Raw genomic sequence first — 20,601 nt, 5'->3', positions numbered from 1 at the left:
TCCTGTTGATATCCCCAGGATGTACACTCTTGGTGACTTCTCCTCCCTGTCGGGAACAGGCTAGCCCCCCACTTGCCCCAATGTACATACCCCAAAAAAGTGAGCCAGGCAGCTCCATATTCTGCTGTTTATTGACAGCTGACAGTAGCTCCCTGCCCGGACCCCCCCCTCCCCACCTGCTGGCCCTGGCCTGGGCCACCCACTGAGGAGAGGCCAGGTAGCTGGCCAGGCCCACCCACCCGGGGACGTGCCAGCACATGACCACTGGAAGGGGCCCCACACACCCAGGCACCACCTTGGCAGACCCCCTCAGCCCACCCGAATCACAATCGCTGGTTTTCGGCGCTTTTTAATTCTCTTTTTTGTTAAGAAATGTCAAAGTTGTGCCCAACACGTGGATCAGCAGACACGATAGAGGAGGCCAGTCAGTAGTTTTTGGAGTGGGGAGACAGAGGAAGAAGGCGAGAACGACCACACAACACGGCCTCAGACCATGAGCAGAGCGTCTGTAGGAACTGGAGCGGGGGTGGGCTGGCTGCGTGGGGCCAGCTCAGGGCCCCAAAGAGGGAGGGTTGGGCACACCCTCACACGCAGCCTGGCATGCATGCCCTGCACCCACTGCTGTCACCCAACTGACGCGCCCACGTTCACCACGCTGTGCACACAGCTCCCCTGAAGCCCAGATGCACCCTAACACCAGCACCCATGGGAGAGGCAGAGCCCTCCCCACTGTCTCCACGGCGTGGATGACACAGCCCAGCGGCGAGCAAGGCACATCCTTCAAGTTCTTCAGATGCAGAGAAGTTAGGAGAGAGAGCAGAGGGAAGGCCCTGGCGGAGCACAGACCCCTCCCCCAGACCCCAGCCTCCTGTTTGTGCTACTGGGCTCGGGGGTCTGGCCACTCCTGGACAGAGGGAGGGAAGGATACACAGACAGATGGCCGGGGCCTCTAACAGCTTTTGTCTTGAGCTGGACTCCAGCGTCCTTGCAGTTGGTAAATGGTTTTCTATAGAATCAATAATATTTCTTCTTTCTTTAAATATATATTTGTTAAAGTTATACCTTTTTGTTTCTCTGGGGAAATCTGCCTCAGCTTATTCCCAATAAATTAATACTCTTCAATAGCTTATATTTAGGGAGGGGGGTGCAGTGGGGCAGGGGGCCCAACCCCAGCCCCTTGTGCTGCGCTGGAGTGGCTGGCAGAGGTCCCCAATGGGCAGTTCTGTGCTGGGCATAGGCCTGTGCTCTGCCACAGATTGGGGAGGGGGCTACAGCAGCTGCCCCCCTCCCGCTGCCTCCCAGGGTGGACCCAACCTGGACTCAGGGCAGGCGGTTCAGGAGTTTCCCCTCCTCCACCCACAGCGGGCAGAGCCTGGTAGTGGGTGGGCAGGTGGCCCAGCAGTTATTGCACAGGGAGCAGCAGATAAGGAAGGGCACCCACAAGGCAGCAGCATCTGCCCAGAGCCCTTGGGTCCACCAACCAGGCAGTCCTCCAAGCTGGGCCCAGGGGCAGGAGTTGTGCTTGTGCGGGGTCTGGACAGAACGGCCCACCCCCGCCTCGTGCCCGCGGCCGCCTAGCGGGCTGCCCCCTGCACCCCTCCCCCTTGGTCCACCGCCCTGCCCGCTCGCGCCGCCCCCAGAGGTACCCATCCTGAGGTAAAGGTCAGTGTGCGGGCCGGAGCCCAGGCGGCGCGGGTGGGCCGAACTTGGGCGGCCGCGTCACTCCAGCATGGCGTCCAGCTGGTCGGCCAGGTCGTCAAACATGCTGCCAATGTCGTCCAGGATGCTGCCGGTGCTCTTCTCGGCGGCCGAGGGGCTGGGGGCGGGCGCAGCGTGAACTGGCTGGGTCAGCGCAGAACTTCCAGCCCCCATGTCCCGCCCATTCAGCGCGAAGTCCCGCCCCTCGCGGAGGCCACGCCCCCGCATTCAGGGGCGGGGCCGGATCAGTCCACGTACTCCCCACATCTGCCCCGCTCCGCCCCCTGCCCACTCACAGTAGCCTCTGTTGGGGACTGGGGCAGCTCGTAGAGCCCCGCCCACGCCAGGCCGTGCCCGGCGCAACTCGGGCCCGGCGCAACTCGGCCCCGCTCTCGCCGGGCAGCCTCCAGGTGTGCACCCGCCGCGGGAGCGCACAGCCCCCCACCTACGCCCACGCCGGACCGGGTCCTGCACCTACCGCGAGCCTTGCGCGTCCTCCTGCCGGATCTTCTCTTCTACGGCTTGCAGCGCCGCCGCCAGGCACGCGCTTGTCTCCTCAAGCTTCTGCCTGGCGCTGTCCCCCGGCGAGGCGCCGTCGGGCGCGGCGGGGGGCCCGGCTACCGCTGCAGCAGCGCGCGGCGGCTTGGCGGGCACGTGCAGCGCGGGCACACCGGGGGACGGGGGCCTGGCCGGGCTGGCACTCAGCGAGGGTGGCGTGCTGGCGGGCTTGGTGAGGGCAGCAGGCGGCTGGCGTGCCGGCGAGGGCGACGGGCTGGCGCTGCCCGACTGCAGCCCCGCCGCTGCCTTGGCCGGCTTGGGCGCCGTGGGCGGTGGTGGCGGCTTGGGAGACACGGGCGGCGGCGTGCCGTGGGCACGCTTCACCTCTGCGGGGAAGAAGAGAGTCGCACCGGGGTGGGAGGTCGCGCGGCGCGCGCGCTGCCCATCCCGGCATAAGCCCTGCCCAAGCGCCCTGCCTCGAACCCGGAATTAGAGATAACGCCCTTTGCACTGCCGCCGGGCTCCAGCTCCAGCCCTCCGCCCCCGGCCTCCCTGAGGCTGCCAGGGAGCGCGCTTCCCTGTGCAGGCCTGCTTGGGTCACTGCTTCCAAACCCCGCCCGGTCCGCCCCCCACCTCCATTCCCCTCCAGGTGTGGCCTGTTGCAGACACCGGCCCTTCCGTTGCTTGAATGCCACAGGGCCTTTGCACCTCTGATCCTTCTGCCTGGAAGTCTCTCCCCTCCCTCCTGTGCTTGGGTCATTTTACAGCCAGGTCAGAATCCTCCCTTAGCCTTCCAGCATCGTGGGCCTGTCCTCCTTCCACAGGTGCTGCTATTCATGGGTTTCTGTGTCTCCTTCGCTGAGGAATGTAAGGATCATCCACCCTTGTCTCAGCTCTCGTTGGTGAAGTGGTCCAGTGGGTGGATGGACGAGAGGGTCTGAGGATACTTTCCCACCCCACTCCACCTGGCCTTCATCAAATCCAAGAAGTGGAAAACCCCTCAGACCATGGCATGGGGAGCTGGAGGAGGGCCCTTCCCCAGCTGGTTCCCTGCAACCTACCTGGGCTGCCAGGACCTGGCAGTGGCACCTTCTTGGAGGCAGGTGTGGGTGAGCCCTGGATCTTGGGCACGGGCTGAGCCAGAATGGGCTTGGGAGAGACAGGTGGCTTGGCCGGCTTCCGGGCATCACTGTCTGGCGGGGGCAGCGGGGGCAGGTGCAACAGGTCAGAGGGCGGGGGCTCAGCGGGTGGCGGTGGCGGGGGCAGCTCTGGGGGCCCAGCCTGCTCAGAGGCCGGACGGCGGCGCACAGTGCCTGTTCCATTCTGGTACACGGACAGTGGTGGTAGGGGAGGCTCGGGACCTGCCTCCCTCTCCTTGGCCTTGGGCCGGCGCTTGACCGTGTCGGACTCAGTGAGGATGAACTTGACATTCTCCTGCTGGCTCTGCTTGGCTCGGATGCGCCTCTTGAGCGTGGCACTGGCCTCCACCCTGGCCAGTGGTGGGCCCTCCACACCCGCCTCACCCTTGGCTGGACCTCGAGGCCGCTGCCGGGTAGCGCCATCTTCCACAACGTGGCCGTGATCTGCAGGCCCCCCTGGCTCTCCCGGACCCCGGCGAGCAGTGGCCAGAAGTCCTGTGACAGGCCCACTCAGTGTGCGGCGCCGGTTCACCACCTCGCCGTCAGGCCCAATGGCCTCCTTGTGCTTCACCGAGGCCAACACCGTTGCCACCCGGCCTGGCTCTGGGCTGGCGGGGCGAAGCATGGGGTGGCCCTCAGGGGGCCTGCGGGCTGCCCGGCCCCCACCCCCAATGGATGACAGCTCGAGCATGGCTGCAATGCTCTTCACGCTGCCAGCGCTTCCTGTGTCCACACTGCCAGCCAGGTCACTAGCCCGCCGGCGCTGTGCCCGGACCCCCAGCCGGCCGTCCTCAGCCCCAGCCACCTCAGTCTCCGCATCTGGCACTGACTCATCAGCCAGGTTGGCACTGGCCATGGATGAGCTGGAGCGCTTGGGTGGGGGTGGGGGGGGGCCCTTCTTTCGCGGCCGCACAGCGAACGACTGGCTGCGGTTGACGTTCTTGTCAGCGCCAGCAGGTGCCCGCACCGAGTGGCTGCGGCCCACGCGCCGCTGGACTGTGGCGTAGGGCCCCACCGTGGCCGGCACCAGCAGCTCGTCCCGCTCCGGCTCGCTGTCAGACGCCGCATAGCGATTCAGGCTGTGGGCACGCTTCTTGGGCCGCCCTGACTCCATGTCGGCCTCAGGGGGCAGGCACAGCGTGGGCACAGGCGTGGGCATGGCCGCAGGCGCAGGCCCCGGAGCAGCCGGCCCTGTCTCGCTCTCCACGGGTTGGGGCAGCACGTAGGCAAAGCCACGGTGTGTGGGTGACTGAGGCAGCGAGCGGGGTGACATGGGTCGCTCCATCGGTGGCAGCAGCTGTGGGGTGGGCTTCACCTTGGCTGTGGCTGGGGCTGGACCATGAGGCCCCCCCAGGGCTTGCGGGGAGCCTGGCCGGGCTTTTGTGGGAGTCTGGGGGGGCGTGAAGTGGCTGGTACCTGGTGGAAGGACCTGCCGCGGCTTGCCAGGCACTGGGGGCACACTGGCCCGCTTGACGCTGTGGCCGTGGCGGCTGGGCCGGGCCTCCTTGGGGGGGGTACCCGGGGCCGGCCCCTCCTCCAGCAGGTACTCCTGGCTTCGTGACATGGGGCTGCCAGGCCCTGGGGGCCCGTCGCCCAGCAGCTCCTGAGAACTGCTCATGTGCCGTGCCCGCCCACCCAGGCTGGGCTCCTGCCGCATGGAGGCCCTTGGGGTGGGTGGCAGGTGGTTGGAGGGCTTCTCAGTAGGGGCAGCGGCAGCGGCAGCCCCTTCAGCCGGGCCCGTCAGGGCAGCCTGCAGCTCACCGCTGAGCTCACTGTCCTGGAAGGTGGTCATCTTAGGAGACTGGCAGTCAGCCGGGGCAGGCTCGGGTGGGGGTGGCGACTCGATGGCCATCACTTCAAGTGACTGTGGTACCTTCCGGCGCAGGGGTCCCCCCTCATACTTGGCGTACTCTGCCTTCTGCAGCTCTGCCAGTTTCCTCACTGCCAGCATCAACTTCTTCTGGTGTCCTGAGTCGGGCGGGGGGCAGGTCAGGCCAGGGAGGGTGGCGGGGACCAGGAGGCAGTGGGGGCGGGGTGGGGCCTCACCCAGCTTGGTGATGCCGATCTCCTGCAGGTCTTCCCAGGTGATGTCGGTGATGAAGTCGATGTTCTCGTAGCCGTTGTCCACCAGCACCTTGTAGTACTGAGCCAGGCCAATCATGGACAGCCACATGGCCAGGTTAGCCTACGGAGCAGGGGACACAGAGGGCAGCCCGAGCTGGCTGCCCACACCCTGCCTATTACTCAGAGCTGTCAGAGGAGAGGGCACCGGGCCAGCCTGGCACAGAGAGACGGAAGGACAAACAGACAGGCCCGAGGCGTCAGCTTTGGAGACAGTGCAGCCTTGACAGGAGCCCAAGGCCAGCTCACACACACTTGAGAACATATGCAAACACACACAGAGGGGTGACTCTCTCCTCAGGATACCCTTTGGGGGAGGGGGAAGAATGCGCTTCCTCACCTGCCCAGGCAGCCATGGGGACAGCATCCACGTGGACACACCACACACGTCATGGACACAGATACACAGCACCACCGACCAGATACGTGTATACACACACCCTGCATCCCAGCCATCCACGGGCACTGACACCCCTCTGAGTCACGCTCACGCCCTCTCACCACTTCCCCACCAGCATCAGGCACACGTCACACAGCCTCGTCACACGCCTGGCAAATATCTGTGATGGTCTTCACCCAGAACCACCGGTGGCTGGCTCCCTGAATGGCATTCACCCGTCCACACTCCCAGCTGGATGTCACTCATGCACCAACACAGGACACTCGGTCACCTCCTTGGGTGCACAAGCAAAGTGAAGCCCCTGGGACCCAGACGTGCTGGCTGGGAGGACCCCTGAGCCGCTGACTGAGTGGGGTGAGGCAGAGTGGATGAGCACAAACCCACCTGTCACCAACCCACAGCCCTGGGGCTCTCGGTGGCCATGGCATCTCCCTCACAGACGGGTGGGAGCCCGAAGCACAGCGCAAGGCCCAGAGAGGCAGCATGGATGTGACAGGCCCTGGGCCCATCTTCTCCCAGCCCAGAGCCTGTCCCACCACAGACTGCCTGTTCGTGACAGCATGGGCCGCGGCTGGTGTGGCTGTCAGCCAGTGTGTGCAGTCACCAGTGGGTGCCTTGAATGTATTTAGCATACGCGTGCTGGGTACCCGAAGCACACACAAGCGTCTTCCCCATACATGTGCCTGGGTGTGTGCAAGCACGTCCCATCCCCATGGCCCCCTGCAGTGTCTGGGTGGGTGTGTGATGGGCAGTGCTGTGGTGTGCCGGGTGGCTCCGGTGGCCCTGTGTGGCTGCCTGAGTGTGGAACACACAGTGGAGATGGGGACTCTCCAGGCTTCAGGCTCCCCTTGCCCTGACAGCCCTCAGAGGTGGTCACCACTGCCTCTGCCCCTGCCCCAGGGAGGCAGGCCCCAGTGCCCCTGACGGACAAACAGAGGTCATCCTCTGCTCTCCTCTCTCTGGACTCCCCGGAGGGCAGGGGTGGGCTGTAGCCAGGGAGGCAGGCTGTCTGTCTGTCTGTCTGCCCAACCTGGGACTGGCCACTGGGGTGCAGGGGGCCTTACGGGTTTGTGCTCAGGCAGCCAGTCGGGGATGCTCAGGCCGCTGATCTCTGCAGTGATCTTCTTCCGGTGGCCTGGCTTGGTGACCCCGATGGCCGTGAGGTCCTAGGTGGAGGAGAGGCCCATTAGCAGAGGCTGGGGGCCCATCTCTGGGTCAGCTGGTAGATAGCCTTCGGGCAGCTCACCTCAGGGGTCATGCGGCTGATGGTGGGCAGGTCATAGCCGGCGCTGATGAAGTTGGGGGCGTAGAGCTGCAGCTGGAACGTGGCAAGCCACTGGCTGACAGCCTCGGCGCCCTGGAAGACACAAGGCACCCGCTGCAGGCTTGCCCGCCTGCTCCCCCGCCAGGCATGCACCCCAGCCACCGCGGCGCCTCCTTCTCTGCTCAGCTGAAGACCACGCAGTGCAATCTGCTGTCCGCTGGGCCGTCTGCAGCCAGGCCCCGTCAGCCTGGCCCGGGTGCTCCTCCTCGCTCTGTGGTCCTGGGTGCCGCTGTCTTGAGCACTGTCCAGCACCTCGGCCTCCTTCTGTGATCTCCACCAGGAGGGTCCAGCTGCTGTCCACATCACAGGCCTCCCTGACCGTCCCCCCCATTCCTGGACCAGAGACACCCTGCAGTGTGGCCCCGTGTGAGGGGCTCTGGGAATGGGGCCTCAGGCGGGGCAATTTAGTGCTTCCCCTCTACACCCCAGAAGGTGGGCTCTACCCAGAGGAATGCAGGAGGACTCAGCCAGCAGCTCACGCCCACCCTAGCACGCAGGTGCATGCACACAGGACCTGTCTCACCCACATACACGCCTTGGCTTGACTCACATCCATGCCATTCCACACACACACATGTGCACATGTGCCCGCATCACAATCACACCAGCCACACAAACACACCCCCACTCACCTCACACCTGTGTCACACTTCCTAGACACACTAGCTTACACGCACAGCGTGTACAAGAGACAACAGCTACACACACAGACTGACAGACCAACAGAAGGACGGGCCCGGCCTGTCAAGGGCCCTGGCCGTGCTGCGGCCAAGCCAGGCAGGCTGCCCTGGGTGCCCCCCCACCTGCAGCCGGCCCAGGCCTTGTACCTTGCCCTCCGATGCTGTCTCCAGCTTTTTGGATGGCTGCTCCCCATAGACCTGCCCAGCATGGGTCACTGGAGTCTGGGACCGGGTGGCACCTGGGGACGAGAGGGTATGGTGGGGCAATGGCTGCCTGGGGGCTACCTCCCGGCCAGGCCAGCAGTGCTGTGTCCTTGCTCTTACCTGAAGAGCCCTCCGGAGGCTTGACAGGACTGTCCCCGGGGCTGGAGTCGGAGACAGACTTCTGGGAGAGCACCGTGGCCAGGAGCTGCAACCCAGACAGGCTGGCTGGCCAGTGCTGCTCTAGACACAGGCCATCCTGGTCCTGCCACCAACCCACCTACCTTGACCCCTTCAGAGCCTGCGTGCAGGGTGTGGCCCCCGCTGCTCCGGCCACTGGCCACACTGCTCAAGCTGCCACTGCGGTCCCCGCCTGCCAGCAGGAGGGAGCAGCATCAGCTAGTGCCAGCCCTGCATAGCCCAGGTGCTGCCTTGCAGAAGTGCCACCACCACCACCCTCCAGAGGCCCGCACCTACCTGCAAATGGCTTCCTCAGCACCCAGATCTCCTCGGGAGGTGCAGAGGGCCCTGCTGAGCTGCATCCCTGGGGTGGGCTTGGTTCGGCGCCTGCTCGGGAACCTGCTGGCCAAGCACAGTCTCCCTGAATCCTGGACTGGCCCAGGCCTGGGGCATCCCCTGGCCTGGCCCCCAAGTCTGTGTAGAGCAGAGGCTGGACACACACGTGCCTGGGGGGTCAGTACAGCCTCCTCCTGCCCTGTGTTCGAGGAGCTGAGCGACCCTCAGAAGGCCCTTCCCAACCTTGGACATTTGAGAGCAGGAGAGCATGGTAGAGAGGGGCGCAGGCCAGGCTATCCTGTGGTCCTGTAGGTGGGAGTAGGGAATTGCAGGAGAGTGCAAACCCCTCTGTGCCTGGGGAGCAGGGGGAGGGAGGAGGCCCCCAGGAGCCTGGGTCCAGGCTCCTCACCCCAGGGAACTCGATGACCTTGGGTGGATTGGCCACACCTCCTAACTGGCTCCCCTCTGCCCTCTCACCCGGCCTGTCAATCTCCATATCCTCTCTGTGGGGTAAACCAATCACACCAGTCCCCCATCTGAAGCCATTCCATGGCCCTATGGCCTCATCCTGCACCCCCTCCCTCTCTGTCACCAAGTCAGCCACACTGGGCTCCTTTGGACCCTTACACAGTCACACTCTGTCCTGCTTCAGTGCCTTTACACGTGTGGTTCCTGCTGCCTGGAATGCTCTGCCTGTGGCCAGCCCCTCCCACTTCTCAGGGTCTTCTCTGTCCACACTTGTCTAAAGTGGGTCTCCAACTGCAATCTCTGTGTCACTGGTTGGTACGTTTCCTTCCACATTTATTTTACTGTTCCCTTCTCTCCTCCCTCCCCGAGGGCAAGCTCCTTGGGAGCAAGAATGACGTCCATCTACTCCTAGTGCCTGGCATGCAATGTCTGTTGAATACATGAAGGAGTGGGTCTGGGGACGCTGATGAGGAGACAGCTGGCAAGACACACTCTGGACCCCACACCTAGCAATGACTAGAGCTGACAATCCTTGCCCTACCACCCAAAACGCCGTGCACCTGCTTCCTTCTGGCCCGCGAGCCCATCCCCAGGTGGGACTTGCCTGCTCGCTTGATGATGGCCTCGCCCAGGGAGGAAGGGAAGTAGCCCACACGGTCATTGCCTGTCCTGTTGTCATGGATACAGCCCTTCCACCGGCCGTCTGGATGCTGCTCGAGGACCTGGTCAGATACGGTGGAAGGAGCATGCTCAGGGAGACACCCCTCCATGTCAAGTGGGTAGGTGGCCTTGGCCTCCTGCTCATACCCCCCAGTTGCTGCCAGGTGTTGCGGGGAGCATCCCAGGTCCCATTCATCCCTGTTCCAGCAGCCCCAGGCCATCCTTACTGTGATAATGTCCCCGGCTTTCACATTGAGGCTGGTCAGGTCGTAATTGTTGCAATAATCCTTGGTTGCCCGGACCTGCAGGGCTGCCGAGGCCTCTGGGGACACAGGAGGTGGCAGACCCCCCAGTCCTGTGAGCCGGCCTGGCCCAGGCCCCAGCCCTGCCCCCCTGCCCCGCCCGGGCCCACCTCGCAGCAGCTGCTTGATCTCCTTGCTGGCCTGGGAGGTGGTGAATTGGTGCACGATGTCCAGGGCTGTCTGGCTGTAGGTGTTCCTCACGTGGGCATTGATCCCGTTCTGTATGTGCCAGAGGGTGAGGACTCTCAGGAGCCCCCTACACCCCCACTTGACCCCAGCTCCCTCTGGCCCCTAACTCACATCGAGCAGCAGCCGAACCACTTCCGTCTTCCCACAGAGTGCGGCCTCGTGCAGGGCCGTGCCGGACTTGGTCTGGCGGTTAATGTCAATGCCAGCTTGGAGGAGGAGTCTGACAGGGAGGTAGGAGGAGCAGGCAGGGCCCTGCACAGAGAGCCCTCTGCCCCAGCACCCCCAAGCCGGGCTCCAGTTCCTGGGGGCTGAGGATGAGCTAACCCTGTCCCACATCCCCGACAACCCCTCCCTGTGTTAACCCTTCACACTCCTATCTCGTCTCATCCTAGTGTAGGCAGTGCTGCGATGCCCACTTTAAGGATGAGGAAACTGAGGCTCAGAGAAGTTAAGAGTCTCCTCAAGGTCACCCAGCAAGTGGCACAGGCTGTGGGGCTATAGAAGACCACTCCCCACCCCCCTCCAGTACATCCTTTATGTGGGCGGCTTGAGGCATCCTTCGTATCCAGAGACCTCACCACATCCCCATGGCTCCCTGGCTGCTCCTGTCTTATTGCCAAGCCAGGAGCAGGAACCCCAAGGCTGGGTGCCCCTTACCCCGCCCCCTCCCCACGGCCATACCTGATGATGTCGATGTGGCCGTTCTTGGCTGCCAGGTGCAGGGGGCTGGTGCCATTGGGGTTGGTGGTGTCCCCTGGCCGGGGCTCTAGCAAGGCCGCACACATGTTGCTGCTCAGGAGCAGCTGGACCACCTGGAAGGAGGGGTCAGAGTAGGGGGGCCCAGGAATGGGGTGGGGAGCTGCAGTTTGTCTCCCATTCCCACCCCAGGAGTTGTTGGAGTCCCACTCAGCTCCCTGGGGAGACTTACCCCAACGCGGCCGAACTCACAGGCAAGGTCCAGGGGCGTCTTCCCCGAGTTGTCCACCATGCACGGGTTGGACTGGTGCTGGAGCAGCATCTCAGACTGCAGGGACCACAGGGTGTGGTCAGGCCCAATGCATCCGTCGGGCTCATTCTGCCCCAGGCACCCTGTCACCCTTGAGGTGGTCCTTACCACGTCGTAGTGACCATGCTGGGCCGCCAAGTGCAGGGGGATGTGGCCCTCATCAGACGGGACATTCACCGCTGAGCCTGCCTTCAGCACCAGCTTCATGGGCTCCTTCCGGCCCTGCCAGGCCGCATAGTGTAGCGGCCGCATGCCTGGGGGCAAGGGGGCGGTTGGGAGCTAGCCCCTGACCCTGAACCCAACCCTGACTTCTAAGACGCTGATCCCATGAGAACCTGCCTCAACCCAGACCAAGACCCGGGGCTGAGACCTCAGTTGAGGGGCCATCCTGGCCTCCAGGGACCCCAATTTTGACCTTGACCCCCTGCCTCTGGCTCTGAGGTCCCTGACAGGCCTTGCCTTTGTTGTCCTTGATGTCCACAGCAGCCTGGGCCTCCAGCAGCAGGGTGATCAATTCCGTGTTGCCATTCAGGGCTGCGTGGTGCAGGGCAGAAAAGCTGGGACAGGTGACAGACATGTATGGGCAAGGAGCCGGGCAACCTGCCTTCCCCAGGAGTCCTTGACCCCCATACCAGACTGACATCTCCCCGGGCTGAGAACTCACCCATCTGGGTCTTGGAAATTGACATTGATCTTCTTGGTGGAGCCCAGGAGCTCTGGGGTGGGAAGGAGACATGGTGAGGGAGGCTCCGTCCAGCCCCTACTGAGGCCTACCTGGGTCCCAGCCCCCTCTAGACAGAGAGCAGGCAGAGAGCGGCTGGCTAGCTCCCTGGCAGGCTCAGAGCCAAAGCTATCTAGGTCTTTAGTCTAGAAACGTTCATTCATTCAACCCTGTTTCCAGCACTCAGCATCAGGTACCAGCTTTTGGCCCTTGGTTTCCCACTGAACTAAGACGTTGGGAGGTTCATAGGCCCTGTCCCTGTCTGGGAACAGAAGCCAGGGCTGTACACCCACACAGGCGCACACATGTGCACATGAACCCCCCTCCCTTGAGACGCTGGCTGAGCACCTGCCAATGGTGGGAGGGAGAGAGCCAGCCCAATCTGTCTCTCAGAAGGACCCAGATGGGGCCGGGGGTGGCCCAGGAAGGCTGGAACACCCGGAAATGGGGGTATCTCTGGGGAAGATCTGCATTTCCAGGGTTCAGCCTCCCCCAACTCCCAGCCCCGGGCCTGGCCTGTGTAGATGAGCCCCATTTGGCAGGGCAGGATGGGGAGGCAGGCAAGTGGGCCAGTGCCTCCAAGCAACCACATTACAATGGCCCCCTCATCTATGGGGGCATGCGCAGGCCCCAGGGTCAGCCCGCCTGAAGCCCGAGGGGCTCCAGCCCTCCCTTGGGGGTCCCAGTCTCCTCCCGGGGCGTCCCCAGTCCTGGCCTCCACCAGCCGCCTGCCAGAGGAGGGGAGCCCACCGATGCCCTCCCCGTGGGCTCAGGTCCAACCGGACTCGGGCCAATCCCCTGCCTGTCTGGGCCACGATTACATAAACCATTTGTGGGTCAGTCACTCTGTGAGGGAGGGGCTGGCAGGACAGAAGCCCCTTTGTCCAGGCTCAGGACAGGGATGGGGGCAGGGGGCTGAGGGAGTCGAGTCACAGAGGGGCTGCTGCAGGGCCTGCTCTGTGACCAACAGCAGCTCCGGCTGCTCCGGCCTCAGTTCTCAGCTTTTGGATATAGGGTGTGGGTCCCCCAATGGCCCACAAAGTCAGACGGGCCTGAATTCAAATCCTCCCTCTGCCCCTTACTAGCCCTGAGGCCTTGGCTGTGAGCTCGAAGGGTCTAACAGGGCCAGCCTCACAGGCCTAAGGGCGCCTCCAGACAACACATGAAGGGTCTGACACAGAGTCAGCTCAGCACGTGGCAGTTCCTAATACTAGCCCTATAGGAATCCCACCCCACCCTCCCCAGCAAGGGGCTTCTCCGGTGAAGAGCCGAAGAGCTGAGGCTCCAGGACAAGAGGCATCTCCACTCCCCTGCCCCTCCCCCCGCCTCAGACACTTGGCTGATGCTACCGGCTGTCTAAGTTGGCAGCAGTGCCACCCCTCCTTCCGCGTGGTGGTCCAGGGAAAAACCTTGTAGGCAGCCCTGGGTCCTTTCTTGAGCCCTTATAACTTCTCCATCGGTCAATCCTGTCGGCTCTACTTTCAAGACACTTTCAAAGCACACCTGGAATCCTACCCTTTCTCACCAGTACCATCATCACCACCCTGGGCCAGGCCAGCATCCCTCGAAGGACCACTGCCATCACCTCCCCCTGGCATCCCCATTTCCACCCTGCCCCCTCCAGTCCATCCTCCATACCCACTGAGGTCAGGGGGACCCCGTTAGAACATGGGTCCGGTCCCATTGCTCCTGTCTTAATGGGGTTGGAGGTCAAAGCCGGACAATAGCCCTGTATGATGCAGCCCTCCTTTCACTTCAACTTCCTCCTCACCCCTGTTCCAGCCACCTGAGCCTCCTTGATGGCACTCCAACACACCTGTCTCCCCTGCCACAGGGCCTTTGCACATGCTGTGTGTGTGTGTGTGTGTGTGTGTGTGTGTGTGTGTGTGTGTGAGCCATTCTTCTCTCAATTATCCCCATTATTCCCTCTTCATGTCCTTCAGGTCTCTATCCAAGACCTGCTTGTCAAAGCCTCCTCCCCCATCTAAAATGGTAATCCCCTGGGAGTTTCCTGGTGGTCCAGTGGTTAGGACTCGGCACTTTCACTGCCATGGCCCAGGTTCAGTCCCTGGTTGGGGAACTAAGATCCTGCAAGCTGTGCGGTGTGGCCAAAAAATAAATAATAAATAATAAAGAAAACGGTAATCCCCTTCCCATCTCGTGTCTGTTGTATTTTTCTCTTTAGCCCTCATACCACCATTTATCTTGTTTATTGTCCATCTCCATCACTAAATTACAGGCTCCAAGAGGACAATGGTTTTTATCTGTTTTGCTCACTGCCGTATCCTTGCTGGCTAAAACAGTACCAGGTGCACACACAGTGCTCAGTAACTGGTGACTGAACTGTACCCTCATCCCACACACTTTGTCCACCTGCCAGAGCCGGCTTCAAGTGTGTCACCTGTGCAACCACTCAGAAGAGCCCCACACCTGGCTGGATGCTCTGCTGTCGCGAGATTGTTATTTTGTTTGTTTTTGGGGGGTTTTTTTGGCCCCATCTTGTGGCATGCGGAACTTCCCTGACCAGGGATTGAACCCGCGCCCGCTGCAGTGGAAGCGTGGAGTCTTAACCACTGGACCACCAGGGAAGTCCTATTATTTTTTGGACAAGTCACCCCCCCACCATTTTCATTTTGCGCTGGGCTCTGTGGATTATGCGGCCGGGCCTGCCACGGTCCCTTGTCGTAAAGCTGAAGGGAGCCCAGGCATCGCTGTCCCCAAGCACCCCTGCCTTGCTCAAGCCCACCCTCAGCACATTCCCCCACCAAAAGGCTCTGCCCCCCAACTCTAATGTCTGCTGCCCCCCACCCTTCTTAGTTCCCATGTAGCCAGTTCTCAGCTTCTCCCCACAAGACTTCCCAGGCCAGCTCGCTCTCCTCCCTCCCGCAGCCAGGGTGCCCAGGCAGCTACGGAGCCAGGTGCTCTGAGTGGCGCCCGAGGCCAGGCCCACCTGCTTGCCCAGTCACAGCTGCAGGTGCTGAAATCTCAGAGGGGCTGGAGATTGAGGCCCAGGAAGTGACACAGACACCAGTGGGGAGAGGGTGTCTCCATCCAGAAGAGGATCACTCCCCACAGGAGAAGGAGCATCTTGCTAAGGTCATCTTCCCCGCCCCCCTTCCGGCCACCAGTCTCCTCAAAGAGGAAAAGTACTGGAATTGGATGAAGGGGGGCTTGAGGTCTTGAAGCACCCCCAATTCCCATGGGGACACTGGACACCCGGGAAGGTCCCAGAACTTCAGCCTGCCTGGGGCTGGGGGGCTGCACCTCATGGAGACAGGTGCCCTGAATGAAGCTGGAGCAGAGCACGGCTTCAGGGGCCTGGGTAGGTGGGAGAGAGGAGGGAAAGTGGGGATAAGCTGAAGGCCCCAGGAGCCCCTTTCCCTTTTCCACAAGGGCACTAAGTCCTACAGATTGCCATCAGTCATAGTGCATATGCCTTGCCCCTGACCGCCCCCATGACTTGGGCTCTCCGGTCTCCTATCACCCCAGCCCTCTAACTGCTCTCCTGATACTACCCCTACCTTTTTTTTTTTTTTTTTTTTTTTCGGTACTCGGGCCTCTCACTGTTGTGGCCTCTCCTGTTGCGGAGCACAGGCTCCGGACGTGCAGGCTCAGCGGCCACGGCTCACGGGCCCAGCCGCTCCGCGGCATGTGGGATCTTCCCGGACCGGGGCACGAACCCGCGTCCCCTGCATCGGCAGGCGGACTCTCAACCACAGCGCCACCAGGGAAGCCCTACCCCTACCTTTGAAGTCACCTCCAAACTCCAGCTGCAGAGGCCCTGAGGGGAGCCCACCCCAGACCCTTTTCCACTCTACCCTTGTGGCCTCCCTCCACCCCTCTGCCAAGATGCTCCTCCAACCACGGAAGCCACACACAAGCCACCTCCACAGAGCCACATCTGTCTCCTACAGGGACGTGGTCTTGGCCTCCTCTGCTCCCACCTCAGATTGGCTGAGCCCTGTGGCCTCCAGCATAGAAAGGCACCCTCTCAAATCCCCCAGGGCAGGCAGCTCTGAGCCAGACGCTGGAAGGGAACTCTTAGTGGGCCAAGGTGAGTGAGCACAGGAGTGCTGGCCGTAGTCTTCAGTGAAATGGAAGAAAGGGGAGGTTGGGCCCGAAGGAAGGGCAGGGTATCTGCCCACACCCCAGAAGACCAACCTCCACCCCAGTATTTTCTCTCCCTGGCAGTCTCTTCTTCACTTCAAGGATGATTGCTAAGGGTGACGGTGCCTGTGCCTGTAAGTGGAGGCTCCCTTCAGGCAGGATAGGGGTGCTGACAGAGCCTGGGGTGTCACTGGGGTGTGGGGTGAAGGGAAGGTGTAAGCACAGGGAGGAGACTGTGGAAACAAGAATCGTGGGAACACCTCTGGAGTTGGGGGCCCCAGGGAGCACCGCTGGATGCCCCTACCCCATGGCCCAAACTCCAGCTGTACTTTGCTGAATCAAAATACATCTTACTCCAAAGCAGGCCAGTGTTGCCATGACAACCGAGCTAATTCATGGAGGGATTTCTCCATCTGATTTATTATGCCCGCCCCTGTGAGTCAGAGAGCCCAGATTCGGGTGCCAGGGCAGGTGTCTCTCCTACCCGGAGACCAGGCCATGCAGGGTCAAATGCAGAGATCTAGGCGGAGACACAGGTAGAGGTAAAGGTCCCCACAGCTCCCCCAGATGGCCAGAGTAGAAGGGGGGAGGAGTCCCCAAATCTGATGCCCCCCACTTCCTTGGCGCACCGCCCTGGGCCGTCTAGGGAATGGCCACAGTTAGCACTTCCGGAGCACTTACTAAGTGCCTGAGCTTCATGCGTGTACTCGCTGTCCTTACAACAATGCTATGAAGCAGGGACCACAAACGTCCCCATCCTACAGATGAGGAGACTGAAGCCCAGAGACTGGAGATGCCTGTGCCCAAGGTCGATGGCCACTAGGTGGAAGACTTTGCCTTGCCTTCCACCTCTCAATCCCTGAGCCTGCTTTTGAGGCTCAGCTAAGGTTGCCTCTGCCTGAAAGCCCTCCCTTTCTGAACACTGAGGCCCTGAAGCCAGCCCTAACTGGCAGACTATCCCTGGGCCTCCGGTGTGGAAGGCAGGGCCCACCTGTGTATGTGTTCTTGCAAGGCACAGATGTGTAGCTCTCTAATTGCACAGAGCAGATAGTAGCAGCCAGGCAAGGGCTGCAGTGGGAGGGGTCCTCCTGGGGCTCAAGGACCTACCCCCACCTGCCCCAGAGGCTGTCTCAGTTCTCAGCATCTCCCCTGGAGAGATGGGAGGGTACCTCCCTGGCTTACATACAGTCCCAGGGGGTGGTATGGGGAGTCGGGGCACCCAGACCCCACCTGCTACCCAGCAGAGCCCTGCCCGCGCCCGCACAGGTGCCCTGACACACTGACACGGCCATACATGCGCAGTCACACACGCGGCTGGTCCACACGCCCATCCATCCATCTCCAGAGTCCCCGGGGGAGGCTCCAGGCTGAGCTGGGATGAGTGCTGGGATCAGGGCACCAAGCTTCCAACCATCCCCTGGGACCCCCACAGAACAAGCCCAGGATGGCCAGTGGGAGACCCCCTCCCCCCCCCCAGTCTCATTTTCCAGCAGGGAAGCCAGAGAGGACCAGGGTCTGCACCTACCTCGAACTCAGCCTGCCCTGGGCTGGGCGACCTTGGGCCTCTGCTCCCCCTTCAGTAAATGGCCCCCAGCCGGCCATGCCTGGGCAGCCACACCCCCAGCATGGTCCTGCCACCCCCCCTTCCTGCTAAGCACGTTATTAAACATGGGGCGGGGAGGGGGTCTGACAGAGACTGTCAGCCCTGTGGTCTCCCCTTACCGCAAGAGGCCCCTCCCTCTCTCCATGGCGTGGGGGGGAATCCGCCTCGCCCTTTAAAGGCCCAGAAGAGACCTCCAGCTGTCAGCCCGAAGCCCGGGAAGGGAGGGGAACGGAGGCAGGAGAGAGGGATGCGAATGCCTGCGGCCTGGAAGGTGGGTGCCGCCAGGTGCCCGCTGGGGGGCTCAGGTGACGGCCTGGCACTCGATACAGCCCCTCCTTCAGTGCTGGCAGCGGGGGGCGCAGACGGAGGGTCTGGGCACTGCTGGCCCCGCCCCGCCCCCGGGGACCCGACAGCATCCCCCTCCCCGCCCTGCACCGGGCGGGGTGGGGGGCTCGGCGCTGGAGACGGCCCCGGGGCGCGCCGCGGCTCGCGCCCGCTCTCCGCGCCCCCCGTACCCCCGCACTCACTGGCCTTTCCGGGCCGCGGCCTCTGCAGCAGCCTCTGCGCGGTCCCCACGTCCTCCGCCTTCACCGCCTGCACCAGTTCCTGCTCCTTCCCCATGGCGCGACCGGGGCCGCAGCGACGCGGCTGAGCTCCGTGCGCTCGGCGCGGCTCAGAGGCGGCGGCGGCCCCACGGCACCCGCCGCATCCTCCTCCCTCCCCCGCAGCCTCCTCCGCCGCCCGCGCCCCTCGCTGTCCTCGGGCTCCAGTTCGGTCTCGGTCTCCCGGCGCGGAGGGGGCGGGGAGCGCGTCACGGGCGGGGGGCGGCCCGGGGGCGGGGGCCGGCGGCGGCGGGAGCGGGGCGGGGGCCGGCGGCGGCGGGAGCTGGGTGGGGGCGCGGCACCTGGCGCCACCTCCCGGACGCCTGGGTCCCCCTTCCGCGGCCGCTGACCTCGGTGCGCCCGCGCCGGCCGCGCGCCCGACTCCTTGGCTCCGCCCCTACATTAGGACCCGTCCTCCCGAGACGCCCCCTCCCCACGTGCGGGCCGCGCGGATCAGGCCCGGCCTCTGCGGACCCCCCGCGGCCCCGGCGACCGCCAGGGGCTAGGGACAGCAGCCGCCGGGGGGCCGGACACTGAGCCCCGAGTCGGCGGCGGCGCCAGGCAGAGCCTGAGAGAGGCTTCCAGAGGCTGCGGGACCCACGGGGGGAGGGACTCAGGCAGTGGGCGGGCGGGGACCTGGGCATGGAGATACCCGGGCATCGGCGGCACAGAAGCCGGCCCGCCGGGGGCTGTCAGACATTTCTGGCCCGTGGTTCCCGTGGGAGGTGTCGAAGGACTGTGAAGAGGAATCTCCCAATAATGAATTCGGTGTCAGGGAACCCGCCCTCCCCCTCCCGCAACTGCACCTTCATGCCCTGCAACCTCTGGCTCTCTCCACAAACAATGCTAGGCGACCCCCCACCGCCCCCTCCTCAGTCGAACCCCAACCTCAGTGCACCTGCCCAGCACCAACTGGGGTTCAGCCCCTCACACTTACCACTAAGAGGGGCTCGGCTCCCCCATCCCCAGCACCAACTGGGGTGTAACTCTTCAGGTCTACCACCCAGGGGGTTTCAGTCCCCCCATTCGCAGCACCAATGGGGTTACAGCCCTGCCCAGCAGCAGTATGAACCCCACAGAAGCCTGCTCACCCCCAGCTTCCAGGCACAGATTCTGGCAGCCCCACAGGGAACTGTTCTGCTTGACACTCACCCTCCCCCCACCCACCCCCCACACATCCAGAGGTCTCTCCCTTCTGACCTCCTGGGTCTTAGCCTCCGGTCTTCACCTTGCCATGGCTGCAGCATTCTAGAGACAGACTGGTTGGGGTCTGTGTCCTGGCCCAGGTTCAGTTTCCTCATTTGCAGGGAGGGGCATATCATCACCCCAACCAGGCAAAGTTGTTAGAACCTTGGGAAGGTTCACACATATGATGGCTGGACACCCCCCCATCTCCCTATGGCCCAGGCCATCAAGCTGGTCCAGGAAGAAGGTGGCCAGAGTGTGGAGGAGGGCAGGCAGCAGGCACTGGGAGTCCCTGATCTGGACAGCTGGTCAGTCCCCTCCGTGGACTCTTCTGTGAAATTTAGGGAGCAAGCCTATGCCTCCCACTGTGCTGGGCTCCCACAGGGGTCCCTAAACACAAGGGCCCTTCCCCCCACCCTTTATGGTGACCAATTCCTGGGCACCTGCTGGGTCAGGCACCATGCTGGTCACTTCATAGATGAGCTTGGACTTACTGTGCCCTTTTTACAAATGAAGAAAGTGAGGCTCAGAAAAGCCAAGTGACTCACCTGAGGTCCCAGAGTCTCCAGGTCATGAGTCTGAGATTTGAACCCACATCGGCCTCTTCATTTGTCCCAGATCTGCCTCTTACCAGGTTTGTTTTTCCAGTCACTTTGTCTTTCTGAGTCTCAGTTCCCCCTCCATAAAATGGGGGAATGATACCTCTCAGTAGATTATTTGAGGATTAACTGTGATGCTATTCATAAAGCACCTAACAGAACTTAGTAAGTTCTCAGCAAATAGCTTCTGTGGATATTGTGATATTCTTGGGCCTTCCTACCTGGGCCATCTGGGTAGCAGTTGCATTTTATTCATCTTCGTGTCTGCAGAGCCAAGCAGTGTGCCTAGCACACAGGAAACACTACAAAAGAAAAAAAAAAGATAGTTATTATCCTTACCATTATTTTCATGTTTTGGCTAGCTAAGGCAAACCACTCTGGCCTGAGCCTAACATTTTCAGGGCTGGGGCAAGAGTACAAACAGAGGCCCACACACCAAATGTCTAAGTATTCAAATGTTATAAATCGTGCTAATAATGTATTAAATAAAATATATTCTGTCATCCTACCTTGACAAATACACCTTCATCATGAACTGAAAGGCCAAGTTCTAGTTGCGAATTATTGCATAGCTCTGGGAAA

General features: G+C 62.4%; 1 protein-coding gene across 5 annotated transcripts; it reads right to left on the bottom strand.

The window, feature by feature from the left end:
* Positions 1-30: 30 nt before the first annotated feature.
* Positions 31-18,693, bottom strand: CASKIN1 (CASK interacting protein 1). 5 transcript variants are annotated; one of them, XM_073792424.1, is made up of 20 exons: positions 18,161-18,693; positions 11,867-11,918; positions 11,662-11,759; positions 11,311-11,456; positions 11,125-11,220; positions 10,878-11,008; positions 10,308-10,416; positions 10,118-10,226; positions 9,933-10,015; positions 9,650-9,767; positions 8,539-8,643; positions 8,346-8,434; positions 8,185-8,269; positions 8,008-8,099; positions 7,103-7,213; positions 6,921-7,022; positions 5,382-5,520; positions 3,258-5,303; positions 2,177-2,582; positions 31-1,816 (listed from the first exon to the last, which is right to left on the bottom strand). In XM_073792424.1, exons 1-20 carry the CDS (start codon positions 18,252-18,254, stop codon positions 1,720-1,722), a joined length of 4,308 nt encoding a protein of 1,435 aa, XP_073648525.1. In that variant the 5' UTR covers positions 18,255-18,693; the 3' UTR covers positions 31-1,719. The 5 variants fall into 5 exon arrangements, with proteins under 5 accessions (XP_073648525.1, XP_073648524.1, XP_033695160.1 ...); XM_073792423.1 differs by having other exon boundaries at positions 9,933-10,027; positions 18,161-18,692; XM_033839269.2 differs by having other exon boundaries at positions 8,539-8,640; positions 9,933-10,027; positions 18,161-18,690.
* Positions 18,694-20,601: the final 1,908 nt, after the last annotated feature.

This window comes from Tursiops truncatus, chromosome 15, assembly GCF_011762595.2.
Source record: "Tursiops truncatus isolate mTurTru1 chromosome 15, mTurTru1.mat.Y, whole genome shotgun sequence".
NCBI lineage: Eukaryota > Metazoa > Chordata > Mammalia > Artiodactyla > Delphinidae > Tursiops > Tursiops truncatus.
The sequence above is the reverse complement of the archived record's forward strand: the minus strand, read 5'-3'. Positions and strand labels throughout refer to the sequence as shown.